Below are 24,144 nucleotides of genomic sequence, written 5' to 3' on the forward strand. Positions count from 1 at the left end.
TAAAGCAAAAGGAGCCCCTACCAAGTATTGAGTACATATACAGTAAATGAACATACTTTCCAGAAGGCCAACAATTCACTAAAAATGTTTTTTTTTTTATTGGTCTTATGATCTATTCTAATTTTTTGAGATAGTGAATTGGTGGGTTTTTGTTAAATGTGAGCCAAAATCATCACAATTAAAAGAACCAAAGACTTAAACTACTTCTGTCTGTGTGCATTGAATTTATTTAATACACAAGTTTCACAATTTGAGTTGAATTACTGAAATAAATGAACTTTTCCACGACATTCTAATTTATTGAGATGCACCTGTATATATAAGGAGGGACGAGTCGAAATACATTTTTGTGATGAGCTTAACTTTTACTTAACCAGAATATTCATTTAAACCTACACAGAACTATTCATGCACCATTCTAATTCTGGGTGATAAAATGATCCACTTAATTAAATATACTTCGTTGTAAAGACATGCGAGTGTTTCTTTGCTTCCCTTCTGCCTGACAGTCGTTCCTGATGTGAGATCAGTTTTGGTTCAGATAATCTGGACATTTGTGTTGACACTGTCTGGAAAAACATCACGGAGGATCGGCGACAGTTGTCTGACTAGAGCTTCTAGAGAAAGTGAACTGATGCACGTTATGAATGCTACACACTGAGACAAAACAATGAATGAGACACTTACATGTTTTTGGGACATTAGGAGATTCGAGAGCGAGTGAATCAATGGATCGGAGCTGACTGGACTGATGCGCCTTTTTCTCGATGCGAATCGAATCTGATCGATACATACACCCGGATCTCTCGAACCCCCCACAGCCCAGCGATGTTTGAGAAGATTCAGCGGGTTTGTTGGGACATCCAGAACCCTGGAGGTGTCGGTTCCGACCCATCTGCCGGCTGTGGTGCGTGTTTATTCCGTTACTCGGTCCGAGCGGCCGAACTTTACATTGAAACGGCTGTGGTTGGCAGTGCTGTGTGAGCAGCGAGTTTCTGAGTCCCGCAACGAACCGCTCGAAACTCAGACAGCCGTGATGAGGTGTGACCCGCCTCAAACTCTCCACAACTCCCGCGGGTAAATCCCGAGCCTCTGCGCCGCGCCACCGACTCTCAATCTCCGATATGTGAACGTAACCTCGTCGTCCATCGTCAAGAATATCGAATAAAGTCCGCAAACTGTGAAGAAAAGCATTCGGGAGACCCTCTGTGCTGAACTCCGCGTGCTTCGCTGGAAACTCTTTTCTGACTCCAGATTTTAAAGTGTTAATCAGTCCGGTCCTTTTCCCATTGTGATCCGTTTCTGTCAAAGCCATGACGTGGATTTATTTACAGCACAGGTATTCTGAAGTTGTCATTCATCGGGCTTTCTTTCTCTAAATCATATATTTTATATTTTATTTTATTTTTTTATGATTAAACGCTGTTGTGTCTCCCACACGCCGGTCAGGAGGTATCCAGCAACTGGAACTCCGTCCTGCGAACGTTTGTTCAGTTTGTGATTCACACGCTCATTGGTGTTCAAGTGCGAGATTCTTCACCGTGATTGGCTGAAACATAGTTTTCGCTTGACGTCACATCCTTATAGGAACGCCCACCTGGAGGGCAAAACACGCCTTTCTTCTGCTGCCCGCCAGTTATGTTTTTTTTTTACCAGGTTTGTTTAGCCAAAATGCCAGATAGTCGTTGTTCAATCGGATGCACTAGCCGATGAGGAGACAAGCCTGGGTTGTGCTTCTACAGAATTCCGTCCAAGAAAGAAAACCCAGAGAGGAGGAGATTGTGAATTTGTGCTATTAGACGTGCCTCCGTACCTGGGGAGGACAAAGAATGGCAACCATCAAAGTACACACGTCTTTGAAGCGAACATTTCATCAAAGGTAAGCTTAAAGGGTAAAGGGTAAAGGGTAAAGGGTAAAGGGTAATGGGACCCCTCCCCCTCCCCCCCCCCCTCCCCTCAGCTCAAGTCTACCTCACACCCTTTTTGAAAAATGCTACTTAAATGGGCGTGGACGGCTGTGAGAAGAAGGGATGGGAGTGGGTGGGGCAAGGAAGGGGAGAAAGAGGGGGGCGAGCAACTGTCATCTGTCAGTGGCCCATGCCAGTGTTGTGTCGAAGTCTGTTTCCCCCTACCCCCGCCCCCGTCCTAACGGCGAAGGAAGCACGCGTTCTCAAAAAGCTCGCCCCCGAGATACTGTGCTCGTACCACTGAGGGACTACGGAGAGCGCTAAGGCTCAAAACTAGAGTTTTGAACGAGTTTTATCTGTAGAATGTTGTATTCTAGAAGTGAAAGGCAAATTTCATGACTGTCTAGTTATATTTTGAAAATGGGGTAACAGAACCTATGTTTGTTGCGTTTTTTTATGTCTTTATGAACACAACCACCTACTGTTATTTCTATCAGTAAATAATATTATATTTGTGAGAGTTTTCATTTTGAATATTGTAGACTTTTGGAATAAATGTGTGCTCACTCACATAACTGTGATTTTATAGGCTAAATATGTGACCGTTCTCACAAGGCACAGGTTTTGGAGGGTTACTTTTGAAATGTATTCCACTACAGATTACAGAATACATGCTGTAAAATGTAATTTGTAACGTATTCCGTTAGATTACTCAAGGTCAGTAACGTATTCTAAATACTTTGGATTACTTCTTCAGCACTGGTAGATTTTTTCACATGTTTTGACTATAAAAACTCTGCCAGTACAGTAAGACAAAATACACATGTTAAAAATACATTCTCTGAAAAACTAAATATCTTATGCAGTGTTGTTTCTAAAACAAGATTTTTTATATTTTTACAGGAAAACAATACAAAAATTATCATCAAGAATATGATTTTTGCCCTAATATCAAAGGTTTTACTAGAAAAAAAGAAATTATGATCCAACGTGAATTTTCTTGATTAAAAAATATGATCGTCCCTGGTAACGTGCATGTAAAATGGCTAGAAATAGCATTTTATCTTAGCGTAAAGATGACAGTTTACACAAGGTTTATTTCTATTTCTTCTGCTCCAAACTTACTTCAAACTTACTTCTCTGTCTGCTCGTATGAATATAACACATCATAAGAAAGTGTTTCACTGTTCAAATGCACTTTGGATCACATCATTTATATGTAGAAATGTTTTCCATCTGAAAGAACTAAATATTAAATGAAACAAATGACAATACAATGCAAAGTAATCTCTTCAGTAATCAAAATACTTTTTGAACGTAACTGTGTTCTAAATACCAATTATTTAAATTGTAACTGTAGTGGAATACAGTTACTTATATTTTGTATTTTAAATACGTATTCCCGTTACATGTATTTCGTTACTTCCCAACCCTGACAAGGCACAATACCTGGACATTTTGATCATATTTTTCTTTTTGCCCTTAGCCTAGCTTTTTTTTTCTTTCTTTTAGAAATGCAATTACGTGATTTGGCCACAAGAGAGCGCCGTTGTCCACTTTAGTTCAGATGTTTAGAGTAAACTAAATCTGATGGTTTTCTGCCCCAACAAGTACACTTTCAACGCAATTTACTGAGAAAATGTAAAAAATTGTAGACCAAAAAAAAAAAAAAATATCTGTTGTGGAGAAACAAGTCATGAATTTGACACATGTATGATCTTTCTTATTGAACACAGGGGGAACAGTATCTGACAGCAATGTTCTCAGCTGTCAGGATGCGTTCCCCTTGCTATAATGGGGGTGGTTTTAAGACAAAAATAAAACCTAAAAACTTGTGTGATGTTCTTTTTTTAATCTACATTTTCTTTTGAGCTTTTCTCAGTAAATTGCGTTGAAAGTTTACTTGTTGGGACAGAAAACCATCAGATTTAGTTTACTCTAAACATCTGAACTAAAGTGGACAACGGCGCTCTCTTGTGGCCAAATCACGCAATTGCATTAAAAAAAAAAAAAAAAAAAAGTATTGTGCCTTGTGAGAACTGTCACATATTTAGCCTATAAAATCACAGTTATGTGAGTGAGCACACATTTATTCCAAAAGTCTACAATATTCAAAATGAAAACTCTCACAAATATAATATTATTTATTGATAGAAATAACAGTAGGTGGTTGTGTTCATAAAGACATAAAAAACATAGGTTCTGTTACCCCATTTTCAAAATATACTAGACAGACAGTCATGAAATTTGCCTTTCACTTCTAGAATACAACATTCTACATATAAAACTCGTTCAAAACAGGGGGAGGGCGCAAAGGAGTCGTTTTATAGGTTGGTGCCTAGCCAGTGAAATCGGAGTTCTTTTGCACACGATGTCACATTTTATCTGACCTGTTAGTCATGATCTTGCCATAAATAAAATTTTATTTTTTCACGATCACGATTTATTTATTTATTTTCTTGAGATAAAAGCCATTGTCCCTTTCACAAGGCACTTCATTGTAAATAACAATTTATGTATTTATTATTTATGTGTTTTGCGCTTATAGCCTAATGGTTATTTTAAAGTCTGATTTATATTATCATTAAATTCTTCTATTCGCACTTTGCACTTGGATCCAATCTTTATACGTCCCGTAACAAAACTATACACGGATAAATCAGATCATGAAACAAATACAGTACATTCGTGAGTAGTGAAGGGTTGCTTACACAATGATATTGTATTGAAAAGAAGAATATGTTTAAAACAAAACACCACTGTTTAGTATGATCTCAGTATGTAATAATGATAATAAAATGATTCCTTACTATTTCACCGATGAACGGATGATCATGAAAGAGGGCACACATCCCTTACAGTAAAGGACGTAACTTCTATGCGTGATCATAGGCGCCAAGTAAAATACACGCTATAAATAACGTATGGTCTAATTTTACATTTTGTTATACTTTTTTTGAAGAGAGAAAAAAAGTTTCTTTTTGAAGAGAGAAAAAAAAATTTGAAGAGAGAAAAAATTGAAGAGAGGAAAAAAACAAAACGTTTTTTTGAAGAGATGTGTGATGACCATTTGTAGACTCTTCTTTTGCAGTTTCAGCTGCAATTTGCTTGGACTTTGCATCTGTGACTGGAAGAGCTTCAGCTACCATGTTCACATGGAGAGTCACATCAGTCTCTGTGGAGCTCTCATCGTGTATTTCACTCTGTGTGGTAGCCCTGGACAGGGCATCTGCCGGCACTATGTATTTTCCCTGTGTATAAATCAGTTCAAAATCATATCTCTGAAGCTTCATCATCAGCCATTGATTTCTTGGTGACATCTCATTCAAACATTTTTTGATGATGGTTATCAGTGGCTTGTGATCCGTCTCTGCCACAAATGTTGGTAGACCATACACATAGCTGTGGAATTTTTCCTCTCCACACACCAAACTCTGGCATTCTTTTTCTATCTGAGCGTAACGACACTCAGATGGAGTCATCGTTCTTGAGGCGTATGCAACTGACATTCAATTCGCTCCCCCCGCCTGCAGTAGCACCGCACCCAGTCCATCTTTAGACACATCAGTTGGTATCTTAGTTCTTTTTGATGGATCAAAGAAAGTCAGTACAGGCTCTGTAGTCAGGAGAGTCTTCAGTCACCCCCACCTGAACTCACACTTGTCACGCAACAGTTCTCTCAGGTATACTGTTTTTGAAGACAGGTTTGTTATGAACTTTCTGATTAAATTTATTATCCCCATCACTCTCAATACAGCCTTTTTGTCTGTGGGTCTGGGCATTTTGATTATTGCCTGTATTTTACTCTTGTCTGGTTCTACACCTCCTTCTGACAACTTGTCTCCAAGGAAAGTGATTTCCTTCACACCAAACTGACATTTGTTCCTATTCAGCTTCAGCCCATACTTCTGCACTCGCTGTTGAACTTCAATGAGCCTCTTATTGTGCTGTTCTGTTGTGGATCCCCACAATACAATATCGTACACATAAACACGCACTCCCTCAATGCCCTCAATTATGTGCACCATGGCTCTGTGGAATACTTCAGGAGCTGAAGAAATTCCGAAAGTCATCCTCAAGAAGGAGTATCGCCAAAAGGTGTGTTAAATGTACAATACTGTGTGCTATCCTCATGTAGTTTCACCTGCCAAAAGCCCTGAGCTTTGTAAAGAACTTTGCACCTGCCATCTCACTTATTTTTTCCCGTGCTGGAATCTGATAATGTTCCCTCTGGATGTTTGCATTTAAGTCCTTTGGGTCCATGCACACACGTAGATCACCATTTGCTTTTTTCACACATACCATAGAATTCACCCACTCTGTAGGCTTTTCCACTATTTCTATGACTCCCATTGATGTCATTCTTTCCAGCTCTTGCTTTAGTTTGTCATGAAGTGGTGCTGGAACACGCCTTGGAGCATGGACTACTGGTTGAGCATCTTTTTTCAACTGCATCTTGTAGGTAAAAGGGTAGGACTCCAAACCCTTCGAAGATGTCAGGGAACTGCTCCACTATATTATCTACACTACTCTGTGTGTTGGTATTATTTATAATGTACACTCTTTTAACTAGACCTAAGTCTTCACATGCCTTGTCACCCAACACAGAATCATGGCCACCTGGAACTACCACAAACATGAGGTGATGTTCTCTGTTTTTCAGTTTTACTTTGAGTCTGCACGTTCCTTTTGTTTCAATGTTCAGTCCATTGTAGGCTTTAAGCTGTACAGTTTTCCGATTAATATGTGGCTTTATTTTCATTGCTCTGATTTCATGCTCCGAGATCAAATTGACTTTTGCTCCTGTGTCCAACTTGAGCGACACCATTACTCCATTTGTTTCCAGAGCTGCTATCCACTTGTCCTGTACAACACTACTCCCATCAGTCTGTTCAGTACTTCCTTGACTGGAATCGGTCTTTTCTACTATGCCAACAAAGAATGTTTAGCTGAGGGCAGTTTCTTCCACAGTATGGACACGTTCACTTCGACTTTGTCTGCCCTTGGAAAAACATTGTTTGGCAAAATGATTCTGCCCACCACATATAGCACAGACTTTGCCATAGGCTGGGCACATTGTTTGGTCACATCTCTTACAATTGAACATTTCTTTCTCCTTTGTTTGTTTCCATGTTCTGTGTTTCTGCATTTTCTCAGTCACTGCAGCTACAGATATACTGTCACTTCCAATTGTCTTTGTGTTGTCACTGTTTTAGCATGCTGAAGAGCTAATTCACTGGCGTGACATATCCGCACTGCTTCAGTCAAAGTAAGCTCTGTCTCTCTCAATAACCTCTCTCTCATTTTTTTGTCATTAATTCCAAACACTATTTGGTCACGGATCATTGAATCATGTAGCAATCCAAAGTTGCATGTTATTGCGTTCAGCTTTAGGTCCATTAAGAAACTGTCAAAAGTCTCTCCCTGCTGCTGCAGACGAGAACGAAAAACATACCTTTCAAAGGTCTCGTTCTTTTTTTGGCGAACAGTGTGAATCAAACTTCTCAATTACCATGTCGTATTTTCCTTTGTCTTCTGCTTATTCAAATAAGAGCATGTTGAACACTTCTATTGTTTGAGGTCCTGCGACAGATCACAACGCTATCTTCCATGCATCTGACTCTCTATCCAGTCCTGCTGCTAGCAGGTACAGCGTGAATCTTTCTTAAATGTTCGCCACTCACAATCAATATTTCGAGTCAAGTTCACAGCGTCGGGCAGTTTTACACTTTCCATGATGGCTATCGGTGATCATTACCACTCCTAGTACCATGTAATGTTTCTTGTATCAATGAAGAAACTGTTTTAATTCATGGGTCTCTTTATTCCAACTTAGGTCTGCACATGTAAAAACTGACAACAACCCTTCTTCAGCTGTATGGAGTATCTTCAGTAAGGTGAGTGCTGCTACTGATATCTAGTGGTTAGACTAGAAATATACTCTTATAATGACACTCTGCCCTATCTATTTGAACCATTAGCCCCTGGCGTGACTGTGGAGGAAACCGATGACGAACCAGTGGCAGTGTGGATGGGAGATGTGTCGGAATGGTAGCTAGCTAATCAGAGATGAACGCTGTGTTCTAAATCTATAATAAAGACCCTCGTTAACTCCATTATGCTCTGATTAAAACAATTAATGGCTAGTAAAACCCTTCTGCAACTACAGGTTTGACCTGAAATTTAGCATACCACTATAAACCATGCACAAGTAGCACTCATAAACGTGTCATAACTTTGCAACAGGTGTACTTGTGGTCACTGCTCTCTCCACGAGAAAATGTATGCTGTAGGGAGGTGGCATAGGTGAAAGAAGCTTACACATAATGATCTGAGAAATAGCCTCTTTCACTGTATTGTATTTCAGTATCTCATCACTGTCAAAAGAAATACATGCATATGAATGCATTCTTCCTGACATGCAGGTGATGCACAGATGTGAGCAGGTTGGTGGGGCAGCATGCATAACTGCTCATCCAGGTTTGAACCTGTGGCCATAAACCCATATGTTTTGCAAGCTGTGTATGGGACATATCGCCAGCTCTTTGGTGAGATGGAAGACACAGTCCTCAATGGGTTAGTAACAGTTTTAACTGTTGATAACTAAAAGCAGCATTTCATAGATTAACATCCTTTTGCAGCACAGAGAACATTTACATATTTTACACAATGCAGTGACCCACTGTACAAGCTAACTTCAAGAAGTTTCGTCTTAGTTGCTGCAGACACCTGGCCTATAGAAATTGTGTCCGGTGTTGCTGGGGGTACCTTGGCCGACACATCAGGGTGGTGATTCCCTTATGTGCTGTTACCCGCATCAGAGAACAGTTCCCAAACAATAGTGAAGCCTGTTGATGTTTCCGACCCCCTCCGCTAGATTAAAATAAAGAAAATTCAACCGTACAATGTGTCCATGTCATTTATTTTAGTATCAAATATTTAATATAAAAAGGTCTTCACTGTTTACAAAAGGTACTTTTATTTACAAATAATTTACAAATGAAAAACATGAATATCTGTTCCCCAAGAGAATATTGCCCAGAACATAATATTCCTTCCATCACCTTGTGTCCTTTTTTGCTCAATGTAAATTATGAACACTTTGGTTTAAAAAAATAAATAAGACTTTTGCACAGTACTGTGTGTGTGTGTGTGTGTGTGTATATATATATATATATATATATATATACACACACACACACACACTGGTGGCCAAAAGTTTGAAATAATTTTGCTTTTATGGAAAGAAATTGGTACTTTTACTCACCAAAGTGGCATTCAACTGATCAAAATGTAAAGACATTAATAACATGAAAAATTACTATTACAATTTGAATTTTTTTTTCTTAAACTACTTCAAAGAGTTCTCATCAAAAAATCCTCCACGTGCAGCAATGACAGCTTTGCAGATCCTTATTATTCCAGCTGTCAGTTTGTCCAGATACTCAGGTGACATTTCACCCCACGCTTCCTGTAGCACTTGCCTTGTCAGGCACTTCTCACACAACTTACAGTCTAGCTGATCCCACAAAATCTCAATGGGGCTAAGATCCAGAACACTCTTTTGCAATTATCTGTTTTCCAATGTCTGTTTCTTAGCCCACTTTTTGCCCACATTTTCTTTTTGTTTTTCTGTTTCAAAGGTGTCTTTTTCTTTGCAATTCTTCCTATAAGGCCTGCACCCCTGAGTCTTCTCTTTACTGTTGTACATAAAACTGGTGTTGAGCGGGTAGAATTCAATGAAGCTGTCAGCTGAGGACATGTGAGGTGCTATTTCTCAAACTAGAGACTCTGATGTACTTATCCTCTTGTTTAGTTGTACATCTGGCCTTCCACATCTCTTTCTGTCTTTTCTTGTTAGAGTCAGTTGTCCTTTGTCTTTGAAGACTGTAGTGTACACCTTTGTATGAAATCTTCAGTTTGTTTTTTTTGTTTTTTTGGGGGGGGGGGGGGGGGATTTCAAGCATTGTATAGCCTTCATTCCTCAAAACAATGATTGAGTAGGAGTGATGGCTGCTGGAAATGGGACCTGTCTAGATTTGATCAAAAATAACTTATGACGGTGGTGTTTTTTGTCCTGACTATATTTTGTGATAAGTTGAATGCCACTTTGGTGAATTAAAGTACCAATTTCCTTCCGAAACAGCAAAATCTGTACATTATTCTAAACTTTTGGCCACCTGTGTGTGTGTGTGTGTATATATATATATATATATGTATAAACATCAAGCAAGAAATAAAGTAATAAATTGAATTAGAAAAACGGACATAAGTTTGGCAAGGATACATTGAAGGTTTTGTGCTAGCTAACTGTTGATGGGACTTCACAGTTGATCACAGGTCTGGATGAGCTCTGAATCATGATGTGTGTTGAGCAACAGCTTCACTCTTGTCTTTGAAACTGTGTGCAGAGGTGGTCAGGAATTTGCAATTATTTCAGAAGGTCCTGAAACCGTTGTGGGTCCTCCAATACACTATTAAAAAGCAGATCCTGTAACCTGTCAGCATATTCTGCAGAACATAATAAAACAAAATTTCACATTAATAGACAGAACAATAGATAGATAAGCAGACAGATAGATAGAATGACAAACATGTAGGTGTTGAACAGAGCTCACACAACAGACAGATAGAACGATAGATAGACAGAAAGTGATAGAGAAAGAATGATAGATAGATAGAACATACCTGCACAACATCCCCACAAAAGAGAATGCCACACTCTTTGGTGCAAACCTGAGGATCAGACTGTGAAACGACTCTAGTGCTGAAGTCTGGATGTCACCACTTAGGTTCTCCAAATCTTTCAACAATTTGGGTGCCAAGATGATCTGAGTGAGCTTTTCACAAGCTGCAGTGCCTAATTAGAACATGACAAAGGAAATACAAAAAAGTAAAAAATATTACGCTAAAGCACTGCTATAAACATTACTACACAACAATAATGATTAAATAAAATTTGCCATTGCCTTGCTTGGTCGCCAACAAGATGTGGATGCAGGCATCTTGGGAATTCCTCACTGTGCTCATGGACATCCTGTACATGGTTGATAATGGATTTCCATTTTGCAACAATTTCCTTCCCTGATGGTGACGAGGCGCCACACCAGTAAAGGTGGTTAACGATGCTCGTTTTCCAGGGACCAGCCTCTCTGCAGCTTCTCTGTTTGGCAAGCTCATCAATTTTCTTGCCAGCACCTACAGTATACAAAGCATTGTTTTGATTTGATAGACATTGTAGACATGTACATACCTAACATATGATTAAGACTCCATCTTTTCCTAATCTCATTTAGCCATAGTTATTGCTTGTACTTCAACTAACTGATAAACCTTTTGCCATGTGCCATACATAAAATCTGTGCAAAATTTTGAGTCTACTCTCTCTCTCTGAGGAACCTCATAACACCAGGATGCCTATCTGTGACAATCATTCACACTGTCAATCCTCTTTACTCTATCTGTCTCAGGCTCCTGTCCATCTCCTTTTCCATTCGCTGGCTATTGCCGACTTCATTGCTCTGAAAAATCAGATCAACCCATTTTAAAACACTTAAATCAAGATTGGCTTAAAAGATATAACGTTCCTGACGAATTCCTTATCATTCAGCATTTATGTACTTAATAATACTCAAAGACAAATAAAGAAATCAACACAACTTTACTTGAATGAGCTGAATGTCCATGATCTTGTTTGCTCTGAGGTCCATGAGTGAGTATGTCCCATACTTGGCACTGTGTCCTGAACAATTTGTCATATTAGCAATTGGTCATTAGTGTTTGGAATCAAACTTAGTAATAACCATATAATTTCTATAGCAAACTGAAATGGCATATTATGAAAATAACAGCACATACCTGGGGAGTCAGTACACATGTCCCCGCCCAGAACTATGTCCCCTCCTTTGAGCAATTCTGCAATAACAGCACTTTGATCCTGATTCCATTGCCAGTTAATCATAGGGAATAGGAAGGCCCTTTGGTGTTTCAGGTATGTAGTATGGCAAATACTCTGAATGTTAAATGCCTGCATAAACTGTACCAGTGGAAAAACACAGTTAACTATACAACAGTTAACATGGATTTTTATGAATAGCACACATGTGACAGAAAAAGAAGCTCTTACCTTGGACACTTGCAAGAATGATGATCCACTAAAACAGGGATGGGCAACTGGCAGCCCGTGGGCCGTATACAGCCCTCTGTATCATTGAATACGGCCCATTGGACAAGACTGAGGATTGATTTTATTTCTTTGAAACAGGGATTATGTAAAGATTGCATTCAATTTATGATGTTATTACAACTATTGACCAGAAGAGGTTGCTTGTTCTTAGCAGACCTTCTGATCACTTTAGGATTCTAGCATGCAACATCTTACACTTGCTCATCATTTATAAGGTAAATTGAGCAAAATTTTACCTCAGTTGTCAGCGACATAGTGCGCGCTATTGTTATTGTACGCAGGTGGAACCCATGTCTTTTGTTTGCCTGGATACGGAATCTGTCAATAAATATTTCAATTTGATTCGCAAATACACCATTGATCAAGTGATCAAAGAGGCGTACAGTATGAGAGATACATACTCCAGAGCTGCTCTCCTCACAGATGTAAAGGGTAAAAAAAGATACACGGGTAAAAGGCATCAAAAGTTTTACGAAATCCGTGACAGTGCGAGAATCTCCAAAAACATCTAATGCTGTTTCGCTCGTGCTTGTGAAAAATTAAAAAGTTGTTATAAGAGTGACGCACTATTCTGTGAATAGTGAGAATGTTCTTTGACGCACGGGACTGTTCGGTTTGTGCTTGTATGTTGTGGTGCTGAAATGTTTTGTATTAATGCACTGAAATGTTTTGTTCTTGTATCCAGTATTGTTATTGATGATAATATTTAGATTTTAACTAATACCTATAAGCTGTTTTATGAGGTGGGGTTGAAAATGTTGTCTGTTCATTTGTGTTTGTCTGTTGCAAATGTAGACAACGCAAATGAGATAAATTGTCTTGAAAATGTAAGTCTGAAGTATATTGCTTGTCAGTTGAACATGAATTTGTACATGTGAACGGCATGTTTTATTAAAAACGCAAGTTACAAAATAATTATATTAGTTTTTATAAATATTGTTAAATAAAAATATTAATATAGGTAACAAAATCTTTAAAAGAACATTGCATTGAGTCGGGTGACAAAGCAGGGAAGCTTTTGGCTAGATATATAAAGCAGAGAGAGTCTCTTTCTATCGTTCCCTCAGTGAAATCTGCTGCTGGTGAAAGTTTTACCTTTATATTAATAATGCCATTAAAGAGTTCTATCTTGATCTTTATAGTTCCACATCTTCGTCTACTGATGAAGATATTAGAAACTTTGTGGAACCATTAGAACTCCCTAAACTGATGATTGAGCAAAAAAATTCTCTTGATTCTGAGATAACCTTGGAGGAGCTTGACGAGGTAATTAAGTCCCTACCTACTGGCAAGGCTCCGGGGCCAGATGGTTTTGCCGCAGAACTTTTTAGATCCTATGCTACAGAACTGGCTCCACTTTTGTTAGAAGTTTATACTGAATCATTAAAGAATGGAAAGCTTCCTCCAAGTTATGACATCTCTTATACATATAGATCAGGTGGGGTTTATTAGGCGCCGCAGCTCTTCTGATAACATCAGGCGTCTCATCAATATCATGTGGTCAGTAGCGAATGATCAGTCTCCGGTCGCTGCCATCTCACTTGACGCCGAAAAGGCATTTGATATGGTAGAATGGGATTATCTTTTTAAGACTTTGGAAATATATGGGTTCGGGAGTACATTAATTGGTTGGATTAAGTTACTTTATAGACACCCTGTAGCAGCGGTACAAAAACAAATGGATTAATTTCTGATTATTTTACTCTGGATAAGGGCACTCAGCAGGGTTGCCCTCTTTCCCCATTATTGTTCTGTCTTGCCCTGGAACCGTTAGCAGCTGCGATAAGAAAGGAGGATGATTTTCCAGGGGTGGTGGCAGGAAGTGTGGCGCATAAGCTTCTGCTTTACGCAGATGATATTTTATTATTTGTCTCTGAACCTACTAGATCTATGCCTTGCCTCCACAGAATTATTCATTCCTTTTCCAAGTTCTCAGGATACAAAGTCAATTGGTCTAAATCTGAAGCTTTGGCTCTGACAGCCTACTGTCCAGTAACGGCCTTCCAGCCAGGCGCCTTCCAGTGGCCCAAACAGGGCATTAAGTATTTGGGGATTTTATTCCCAGCAAATTTGTCTGATTTAGTTAGTGTTAATTTTGACCCTTTAATAAAAGGGTTTTCGAGCGATGTGGGCAGGTGGGCTTCGTTACATTTATTGATGATTGGGAAGGTTAATGTTATTAAAATGAATTGTATTCCAAAATTTTACTACCTGCTACAGTCTCTCCCTGTAGATGTCCCCCTCTCTTATTTCAAGCAATTTGATAGCATAGCGAAGTCCTTCATTTGGAATGGTAAATGTCCCAGATTGCATTTACATATGATTACATAGGCCGATAGACAAAGGTGGGCTAGGCCTACCCAAGATTAGTTTTATTACTGTGTGTTCAGTCTCAGACATTTGGCTCATTGGTCACTTCCACCTGAGAGAGCCCCTCCCAAGTTTGTTATTGAACAGGCAGTTCTTGCCCCTATTTCGCCATTACAAATCATCTCTATCAAACTAATCGGAAAAATTAAGTTACACCCCGTTATTTCATATTTACACTCGGTATGGCCTAAAGTGTCAAGATTGTTTAAATTGGACACTTATTTAAATGTTGCCTCAAGCATATGGCAGAACCCAAGATTGTGTATTGGCAAGTCCCCTTTCTGCTGGCCAAAGTGGATTGTGAGGGGGGTTGCTACACTCTGTGACCTATATGAAAGTGGAGTGTTGAGATCGTTTGAAAACTTGGTCCAACATTTTGGGATCCCCAGACCTCAGTTTTATAGGTATTTACAACTGCGCCACCTGCTTTGTACTATTTTTGGGAGTAGCACACACACCCCTAAGAAGGCAGATGCTTTGGGAGAGGTGAATGCAGCTTTTGGAAAAGGTCATGAAGCATCAGTGTACTACTCCCTGTTAATTCAGAGTCTGGGGGATGGAGCCTTAACTTCTCTCAAGAGAGTATGGGAGAAAGATTTCAACTTGGCATTGGAGGAAGGAGTGTGGGCTAAAATTCTTAAAAACGTTAAGTCTGCATCTAGAGATGCAAGGGTGCGTCTTATACAATTCAATTCTACAATTCTAGACTGTATAGGCTTGGTCTTAAAGACACACCCACCTGCTGGAGATGCCAGTCAGAGGATGGAGACATGGCCCATGTTTTTTGGTGGTGTGTCAAGATCCAGAAATTCTGGTCGAATGTTCAGAATTTTGTGTGCGACGTGGTGGGAACTTGGGTTTCGTTTTGCCCCAGACTTTGTGTTCTGGGCGATGGGGCGGTCGATGTGGGGGATGGCCATATTGAGAACTGGGTTCTGAACCCCATAAGATGGGTATGTTCAGGGAACTTTGTAGCACATCCCTTTTGAGCTACAGTCACCAAACTTTGTACATATATAAATCTCATCAAGCCGGACAACTTTCACACTGACAATCATAAGCTCTGCCCAACAGGATGTTGGCCATTTTGGATTGTTTGAAAAATGCATGCTCTGGAATTTGAAATACTCCTCTTAGGGGTTTCATGTTACAGGTACATTTAACATGTAAATTTCCAAAATCTTAAAAAGATAATCCCATTCTACCATTTCAAATGCCTTTTCGGTGTCAAGTGAGATGGCAGTGACCGGAGACTAGTCATTCGCCAATGACCACATGATATTGATGAAACGCCTAATGTTGTCAGAAGAGCTGCGGCCCCTAATAAACCCCACCTGATCTATATGTATAAGAGATGTCATAACTTTGCTTAATAGATTAGCCAAACTTTTTGACAATATTTTACATCTAGCTGGATCAGGGAAATTGGACGATAACTTTTACACTCACTTGGATCTTTGTCCTTTTTAAGAATCAGACTGATCCGGGCTTGTGTCGTGGTTTGCGGAAGCTTTCCATTCTTTAATGATTCAGTATAAACTTCTAACAAAAGTGGAGCCAGTTCTGTAGCATAAGATCAAAAAAATTCAGCGGCAAAGCCATCTGGCCCCGGAGCCTTGCCTAGAGGTAAGGCCTTAATTACCTCATCAAGCTCCTCCAAGGTTATCTCAGAATCAAGAGAATTTTTTTGTTCAGTCATCAATTTAGGGAGATCTAATGGTTCCACAAAGTTCCTAATATCTTCATTGGTAGACGAAGACATGGAACTATAAAGATCAAGATAAAATTCTTTAAAAGCATTATTAATATCAATGGCTGAGGTAAATATTTCACCACCAGCAGATTTCACTGAGGGAATGGTAGAAAAAGACTTTCTCTGTTTTATATATCTAGCCAGAAGTTTTCCTGCTTTGTCCCCCGACTCAAAATATGACTGTCTTGCCCTGAATAACCAAAACTTCACCTTCCGTGACAAAATATCTGTATTTCAAATAAGTCAACTCTCTGAGGCCATCAGACGACATTCAGTGTTTCAGCTCTGCCTCGACACTTTTAATATTCTCTTCCAACTCCACGAGTTCTCGTGCTTTGGATTTTTTGATGAATGAGGCATACTGTATGATCCGGCCCCTAAGAACTGCCTTAAGTGGCTCCCAAGCCATGCCCACAGAGGATACTGAGGACCAGTTGGTCTCCATATACACATTGATTTCAGCCTTTAACATTTGTTGGAATTCAGGATTTTGCAAAAGGGATACATTAAAGTGCCAACTATATGATTTCTTTTTCTCCATATGTGGTAACATCTCTAAACTCACCAGGGCGTGATCTGAGACTAAAATGTTTCCAATTGAGCAATCACAACAGATGAAATGAGAGATTTTGATATCAACAAAAAAATCTATTCTAGAATAAATCTTATGGACTGATGAAAAAAATGTATAGTCCCTCCCAGATGGGTTCAAAAGTCTCCAAATATCTGTAAGATCAAGATTTTTACACAACCTGTGAAGTGTCAATGTTGCTCTAGGGGGCTTACACACTTTTGCTTCACTATGATCAAGGACTGAGTCCATCAAAAGATTAAAGTCTCCTCCCAATATTATATCATGAGGGGTGCCAGCGGCTTGCAACATCCCTTCAAGATCTATAAAAAAACCCTGATCTTCAGCGTTAGGTGCGTAGATATTAGTCAAAATCAGACTTTGCCCCTGAATTTCAGCTAAAACAATTATGACTCTTCCTAATTTATCTTTAATCTGTTTGAGACAATTGAATTGTAGATGTTTATTTATCAGTATAATGACTCCCCTACTCTTACTCAAGCAAGCACTAAAGAAAACATGTCCACCCCATATCTTCCCAAATTTTTCAGCTTCCTGCGGAGAAAGGTGTGTTTCTTGAAGAAACAAAATATCATATTTCTTACGCTTAAGAAAATAAATAACCTTCCTTCTTTTTATGGGGTGCCCCAACCCATTCACATTCCATGTGGAGAGAGATAACCCACTTATACTAATATTTGACATTTTAATATAATAAAAAATATAAATTGTGTGTCAAAAACAAGATTATACAGACCACATTCTCCATTAAGTGCAACAATCAAACCCCGAACTTCCCCCTGTAAGACTGTCACAAGAATTGTTTGCATCACTTCCGGGAAAGTCAAAGAATTCTGCGAGAACCAACATCATAAAACTCTCACACAGAGGAGCATCTCCACCTGAGAAAACACACCCTACTGATTGGGGACCATAAAACGCAAATCACACTCACATCTGCTCCCTCTCTCTCACATCAGGTCACTTTAAGGACACTAAAAACTAAGTTATGACTTATCCTGAAATGAAAAAGGTTTTCTGATCATACATGTTTGGTATCATTCAAGAGGTCTCAGTGCAACTGGTAAAACGGTCTCATTCCCTTTCAGAAAAGTCAAATCACAAGTAAGATTTAAGAACATAGTAAAATACAGTATTCTATCCGGGGCATGCCCCTCCCAAGTCTCACACAGAGACCAGATGCTGTATGCAGATTAGGTGCATTCTTTGTAAACATCAAACAACCTACTCAATCAAACGTCGACTTGCAACTCCCTAAATCGTAAACCAAATCCTAAATAACATCAAGCATACACATCTGAAACAACAATAGAATCGTTTGATACTTAAGGAAGGATGACAGAGAAGCTCAGGGAATCTGTAATTCAGATCTCCCATGCTTCGTCATTTGCATGTCGTTTTTTCTCTACCAGGTATTTCTTATTATTGATAAATGTTTGAAGGAAGCTGTAAGCAGATCTCCCATGCTGTACCGCTGCATGTAGTTTATATTTATCAAAGTCTCTTTGTAGCCAGAAGTTCCACACAGTAAACATTGTGTGTAGTTTTTTCTCTACCAGGTAATAGCAATTTGTATTTCTTATGTTTGGTGAATGTTTGAATGGAATGCAACTTTAATTATATTATTATGCTTGGTTCACTGATAGTTTTGAGTTTGATTTATTATTTTAATTGGATTGTTTGAATGTATTACTATTACCTGGTAAATAAATTGTTATTATGATTCATTCTGAAGGACTGTTTTCTAGTATATTTCTTATTAACTACAAATCTATGGTCAGAGTTGGCTTAATTAAGCTACTTCAGAAGTAACCCATTAGTTAAGTATATACTAAAAGGCTAAACAGCGAACCGAGAATCTTTAATAGAACTTAGCCAAGTAGAATGTGGCAGCGGGGGCATGGTCAAGCATCTCTCTGGAGAGAGAAAGTGGTAAGGGCGCTTACACCTGAGCTAAATTATTTCTAACACCTGTCTCTAATTTCAGTGAGCACGGGGAGAGCGGCATAAATAGAGCCAGACCGCAAGTAGACGAGAGAGAGAGCCTGGGCACCAGAGACCCTATTGTGAAGTCAGGAAGTTTATCATAGCATAGCTGAGAGTTTATTTTTGTAAAATACTTTGTTTACTTTGAGAGTGAATTAATGAACATTGGGAAAGCCCTGAAAGAGTGTATTTGCTGCAGTAAGGAGAATAAAACACTTACCTGAACCAGGAAAGCTGCTTCTCGCCTCCTCTTTACACTGGTACCGAAACCCGGGAACTGAAGTTTGGTTAAAAATGGATGGAAGTCGCCCCATAGTGTCCTCCCCGTTGGCGGAGATCCTCCAGGCCCTCACTGGCCTACATCGGAGCCACCAGCAATCCCTGCTTGAGCTTCAGCAAGATCAAGACCGCCGGTTTGTGGAGCTCATGCGCGCTCTAGCAGAGGACCGACAGGTGATCCGGAGCCTTCTCAGCCAGGAGGCATCCCCAGCTGCGACCCCGGACACCCACACGCCGTTGCCCTCGCCTGCGTTACAAAAGATAGGGGCAGCGGACGACCCAGAGGCGTTCCTGGATCTCTTTGAATGCACTGCTGAGATCTGGGGCTGGCCGCTCGACCAGTGGGCGGCCCGACTCATTCCGCTACTGTCCGGGGAAGCCCAGCTTGCGGCTCAACAACTACCAGCGATGAGCCTCCTGGCCTACGGAGATTTTAAAAAAGCCATCCTGCAACGGGTTGGTCGGAGTCCGGAAGAAAGTCATCAGCTCTTCCGGAGCCTGAAGTTGGAGAACTCCGACCGCCCATTTGCCTTCGCCCAATGGCTCTGCGACGCCTGCCGAAGATGGTTGCTAGCGGGGGACCGCGGCGTCGACGCAATCATTGACCAGGTGGTACTGGAGCAATTAACACATCAACTGCCAAAAGTGGTGGAGTGGGTCCAGTGCCACCGCCCGGCGTCGCTGGAGGAAGCTATCCGGCTTGCAGAGGACCACATGGTGGCGATCCCGTGGGCGGAAGAGCCCTCCCTCTCTCTCTCTCTTCCCCCTGTCTCATTCCCCTCCCCTATCTCCTCTCGTTCTTCTCTCTCTCCAGGTCCCGTTCCTGCCTCACACGGACGAGGAGGACTTCAGCCACGGAGACCAGTTCCCCGGGTGTGGGAGGCGACACCTTCCTCTGTTCCAATGCCCCGCCGCTCTCCCCCTCGGGGGGGGGCACCCGCCGACGCAAGTGCGGGCGTGGCGCCTGGGCCGGCCTGCCGGAGGTGCGGAGACCTGGGCCACTTCCGAGATCAGTGCCCTCTGATGGAGCTGGGGATGGTGGTGCGGGTCTCTGACCTCCCACAGGCTGCCCCCGACCTGGCCAGAGCGTACCGGATACCGGTAAGTGTCAAGGGGGGTACTCACCAAGCGTTGGTGGACACTGGGTGTAATCAAACCACTATCCACCAACGCTTGGTTCAACCCGAGGCACTGGTCACAACTAAAACGGTGAAGGTGAAATGTGTACACGGGGATATTCACAAGTATCCGGTGGTGACCCTGACGATTAAATTCCGGGGAAAAAGCATAGAGTGGAGGCCACGGTTAGTTCCCGCCTCACCCATCCGCTGATTTTGGGGACTGATTGGCCTGACTTTAGAGCTTTATTAAAGGGAATTTGCGCGGATGGGTCCTGTATAAAGTTAGGGAGATGTGCAATGTGCGATGCTCTGGCAGGGGAGGCGGAGCCTCTGAGGGGGATTTCCCTTTGGAGCAGTCGCGAGACGAAACCCTCAAACACGCCTTTGTCCAAGTGAGAGTTATCGATGGTCAACAACTCCAGCTGGACATCGCCCTTTCATACCCCTATTTTGCAATTATAAATGAGCGGTTGTATCGAGTGACACAGGACACTCGGATCAAAGAGGATACAACCCAACTTTTGATTCCAAGGAGCCGTCGGGAAATGGTATTCCAGACGGCTCATTATAATCCCATGGCGGGTCACCTAGGAGAAAGGAAAACACTGAACCGTCTAATAGCCCGTTTCTATTGGCCGGGCATTGGCGGCGATGTCCGCAGGTGGTGTGCGGCTTGCCGCGAATGCCAACTGGTTAACCCACCGGCCACCCCAAAAGCGCCATTGCGCCCTCTCCCTTTGATCGAGGTCCCCTTTGAGAGAATTGGAATGGACCTCGTCGGGCCATTAGAATGGTCAGCACACAGACATCGCTTTGTATTGGTCCTAGTGGACTATGCAACGCGATATCCGGAAGCAGTGCCTCTTCACAACATCTCAGCATGCAGTTTTGCGGAGGCACTCTTCAAAATAATCTCCCGGGTGGGGATTCCGAAAGAAATCCTCACCGATCAAGGCACAACATTTGTCACGAACACTACGCGAACTGTACGAGTTGTTAGATATTACATCGATTCGCACCAGTGTATACCATCCTCAAACGGATGGCCTGGTGGAACAATTTAATAAAACCCTCAAAAACATGATTCGTAAGTTCGTGCACGATGATTCTAGAAATTGGGATAAATGGCTCGACCCCCTGTTATTTGCAGTACGAGAGGTCCCGCAAGCCTCCACTGGCTTCTCCCCATTCGAGCTGCTGTATGGGCGACGCCCACGCGGCGTGCTTGATGTATTGTGAGAGGCCTGGGAGGAAGGACCTTCAAACAGTAAAAATGAAATTCAGTACGTTCTTGATCTTAGAGCAAAACTCCACACCTTGGGGCAACTAACACAGGAGAATTTGCTCCAAGCACGACAAGAACGACAGCGCCGACTGTATGACAGGGGAACTCAGCTAAGGGAATTTGCACCGGGAGATAAAGTGCTTGTATTGCTTCCCACATCAAGCTCTAAATTACTCGCTAAGTGGCAAGGACCCTTTGAGGTCACACAACGAGTGGGAGATCTCGATTATGAGGTTAAACGAACCGATAGAGGGGACGCAAGTCAAATATACCACCTCAATCTCCTGAAATTGTGGAGGGAGGCGGTCCCCGTGACATTGGCTATGGTAGTTCCCGAGAAGGCGGAGCTCGGACCGGAGGTGAGTTCAAAACATAATCAGTTCACCCCGGTCATTTGCGGAGACCACCTCTCACCGAGCCAACTCGCGGAGGTTGCTAGGTTGCAACAGGAGTTTGCAGATGTGTTCTCCCCTCTACCGGGACGTACAAACCTCATCCATCACCACATCGAGACCGAGCCGGGGGTCGTGGTACGTAGCCGCCCCTATTGATTACCTGAACACAAGAAGAAAATCGTTCAGGAAGAATTGGATGCGATGTTTGATATGGGGGTAATAGAAGAATCCCACAGTGATTGGTCCAGCCCTGTTGTTCTAGTGCCTAAGAGCGATGGGTCTGTGCGATTCTGTGTGGATTATAGAAAAGTCAACACGGTGTCTAAATTTGATGCATATCCAATGCTTCCTGTTGATGAGTTGCTCGATCGGTTGGGCACTGCTCATTTTTATTCGACATTGGATTTGACGAAGGGTCATTGGCAGATCCCCTTGACACCAATTTCCCATGAGAAAACCGCCTTCTCCACACCGTTTGGATTACACCAATTTGTGACACTTCCGTTCGGTTTGTTTGGAGCCCCAGCTACGTTTCAGCGTCTTATGGACCGAATCCTCAGACCACATTCAGCTTACGCCGCTGCCTATTTAGACGACATCATTATTTATAGCAATGATTGGCAGCGGCACATGCAACATCCGAGGGCGGTTCTGAGATCGCTGCGCCGAGCGGGACTCACAGCGAATCCGAAGAAGTGCGCGATTGGACGGGTGGAGGTACGGTATCTGGGGTTCCACTTGGGCCATGGGCAGGTGCGTCCCCAAATTGACAAGACAGCGGCAATTGCGACCTGCCCGAGACCCAAGACCAAAAAGGGGGTGAGACAGTTCCTGGGGCTGGCTGGCTATTATAGAAGGTTCGTGCCTAATTATTCGGACGTCACCAGCCTGCTGACTGATCTCACTAAAAAGGGAGCTCCAGATCCGGTCCAGTGGACGGAGCAGTGTCAACGGGTGTTCAAGCAAGTTAAAGCCGCACTTTGCAGGGGTCCGCTTTTACATTCACCTGACTTCTCTCTCCCTTTTGTTTTACAGACAGATGCTTCAGACAGGGGGCTGGGGGCCGTACTCTCGCAGGTGGTGGAGGGGGAGGAGCGCCCGGTGCTGTACATTAGCCGTAAGCTCTCGTTAAGGGAAACTAAGTACAGCACCGTGGAAAAGGAGTGTCTCGCCATCAAGTGGGCGGTCCTCACTCTCCGATACTACCTGCTGGGGCGGGCCTTCACCCTCTGCTCGGATCACGCCCCACTCCAGTGGCTCCACCGCATGAAAGATACTAACGCCCAGATCACCCGTTGGTATCTGGCTCTTCAGCCGTTTAAGTTCAAGGTGGTCCACAGACCGGGGGCGCAGATGGCTGTTGCTGACTTCCTTTCCAGGAATGGGGGGGGTAGTGGTAGGCAGGCCGGATGCCGCCCCGGCCTGAGTCGGGCGGTGGGGATATGTGGCAGCGGGGGCGTGGTCAAGCATCTCTCCGGAGAGAGAAAGCGGTAAGGGCGCTTACACCTGAGCTAAATTATGTCTAACACCTGTCTCTAATTTCAGTGAGCACGGGGAGAGCGGCATAAATAGAGCCAGACCGCAAGTAGAAGAGAGAGAGAGCCAGGGCACCAGAGACCCTATTGTGAAGTCAGGAAGTTTATCATAGCATAGCTGAGAGTTTATTTTTGTAAAATACTTTGTTTACTTTGAGAGTGAATTAATGAACATTGGGAAAGCCCTGAAAGAGTGTATTTGCTGCAGTAAGGAGAATAAAACACTTACCTGAACCAGGAAAGCTGCTTCTTGCCTCCTCTTTACATAGAATTAAACGGGAATACTAAGGGTAGGACCAAGAATCTGTAAAACAGAACTTAATTGACTGGGGCTAAACAGTGAGTCGAGAATCTATATGAACTTAGCCAAATCAGACTAAATGGATAAAGCCGAGAATCTATAAGGACTTAGTCTAAAACTTACTAATATCTGAAACTGATGAATTTGTAATTAAAGGACCTGTGTCCAGCTGGCACAGGACCTAAATAACATTGAAATAACAAATGCAGTCTAGAAGAGAGAATTACTAAAATTCAGAGCATAGATACATCAACGAGGTTTTTCATAATTGGAGTCAGATGAAATAAAGAAAAGAATTAATGATAAGATTAATAAAACATGGAACTCAAATCAAATAATCAAAGTATTATTTAATGTCACGCACGATAAGACAGAACACGCAGGAGACCTTCAGCCACGCCATTGGATACCGTCCTTGGACCAGTGGGTGACTT

General features: G+C 41.9%; 1 protein-coding gene and 1 long non-coding RNA gene across 5 annotated transcripts in view; one reads left to right on the forward strand and one right to left on the reverse strand.

Moving 5' to 3' along the window:
• LOC127422800 (suppressor APC domain-containing protein 2-like) overlaps window positions 1-1,468 on the reverse strand; it is a 58,977-nt gene extending 57,509 nt beyond the window's left edge. The window contains exon 1 of one of the 2 annotated variants that reach the window (XM_051666583.1): window positions 688-1,468. In XM_051666583.1, the coding sequence (XP_051522543.1) occupies window positions 688-1,315 (628 nt within the window). In that variant the 5' untranslated portion in view covers window positions 1,316-1,468. The remainder of the gene's footprint in view (window positions 1-687) is intronic. The other variant, XM_051666591.1, reaches the window with a different exon arrangement.
• On the forward strand, window positions 1,240-8,967 carry LOC127422946 (uncharacterized). Of its 3 annotated transcripts, none has more exons than XR_007894245.1 (4): window positions 1,240-1,339; window positions 1,657-1,879; window positions 7,744-7,804; window positions 7,889-8,967. It is a non-coding gene; the product is annotated as an uncharacterized LOC127422946 (long non-coding RNA). The 3 variants fall into 3 exon arrangements; XR_007894244.1 differs by lacking the exon at window positions 1,240-1,339 and having other exon boundaries at window positions 1,598-1,879; window positions 7,889-8,483; window positions 8,624-8,816; XR_007894243.1 differs by lacking the exon at window positions 1,240-1,339 and having other exon boundaries at window positions 1,615-1,879; window positions 7,889-8,816.
• Window positions 8,968-24,144: the final 15,177 nt, after the last annotated feature.

The sequence above is a fragment of the Myxocyprinus asiaticus genome, chromosome 3 (assembly GCF_019703515.2).
Source record: "Myxocyprinus asiaticus isolate MX2 ecotype Aquarium Trade chromosome 3, UBuf_Myxa_2, whole genome shotgun sequence".
NCBI lineage: Eukaryota > Metazoa > Chordata > Actinopteri > Cypriniformes > Catostomidae > Myxocyprinus > Myxocyprinus asiaticus.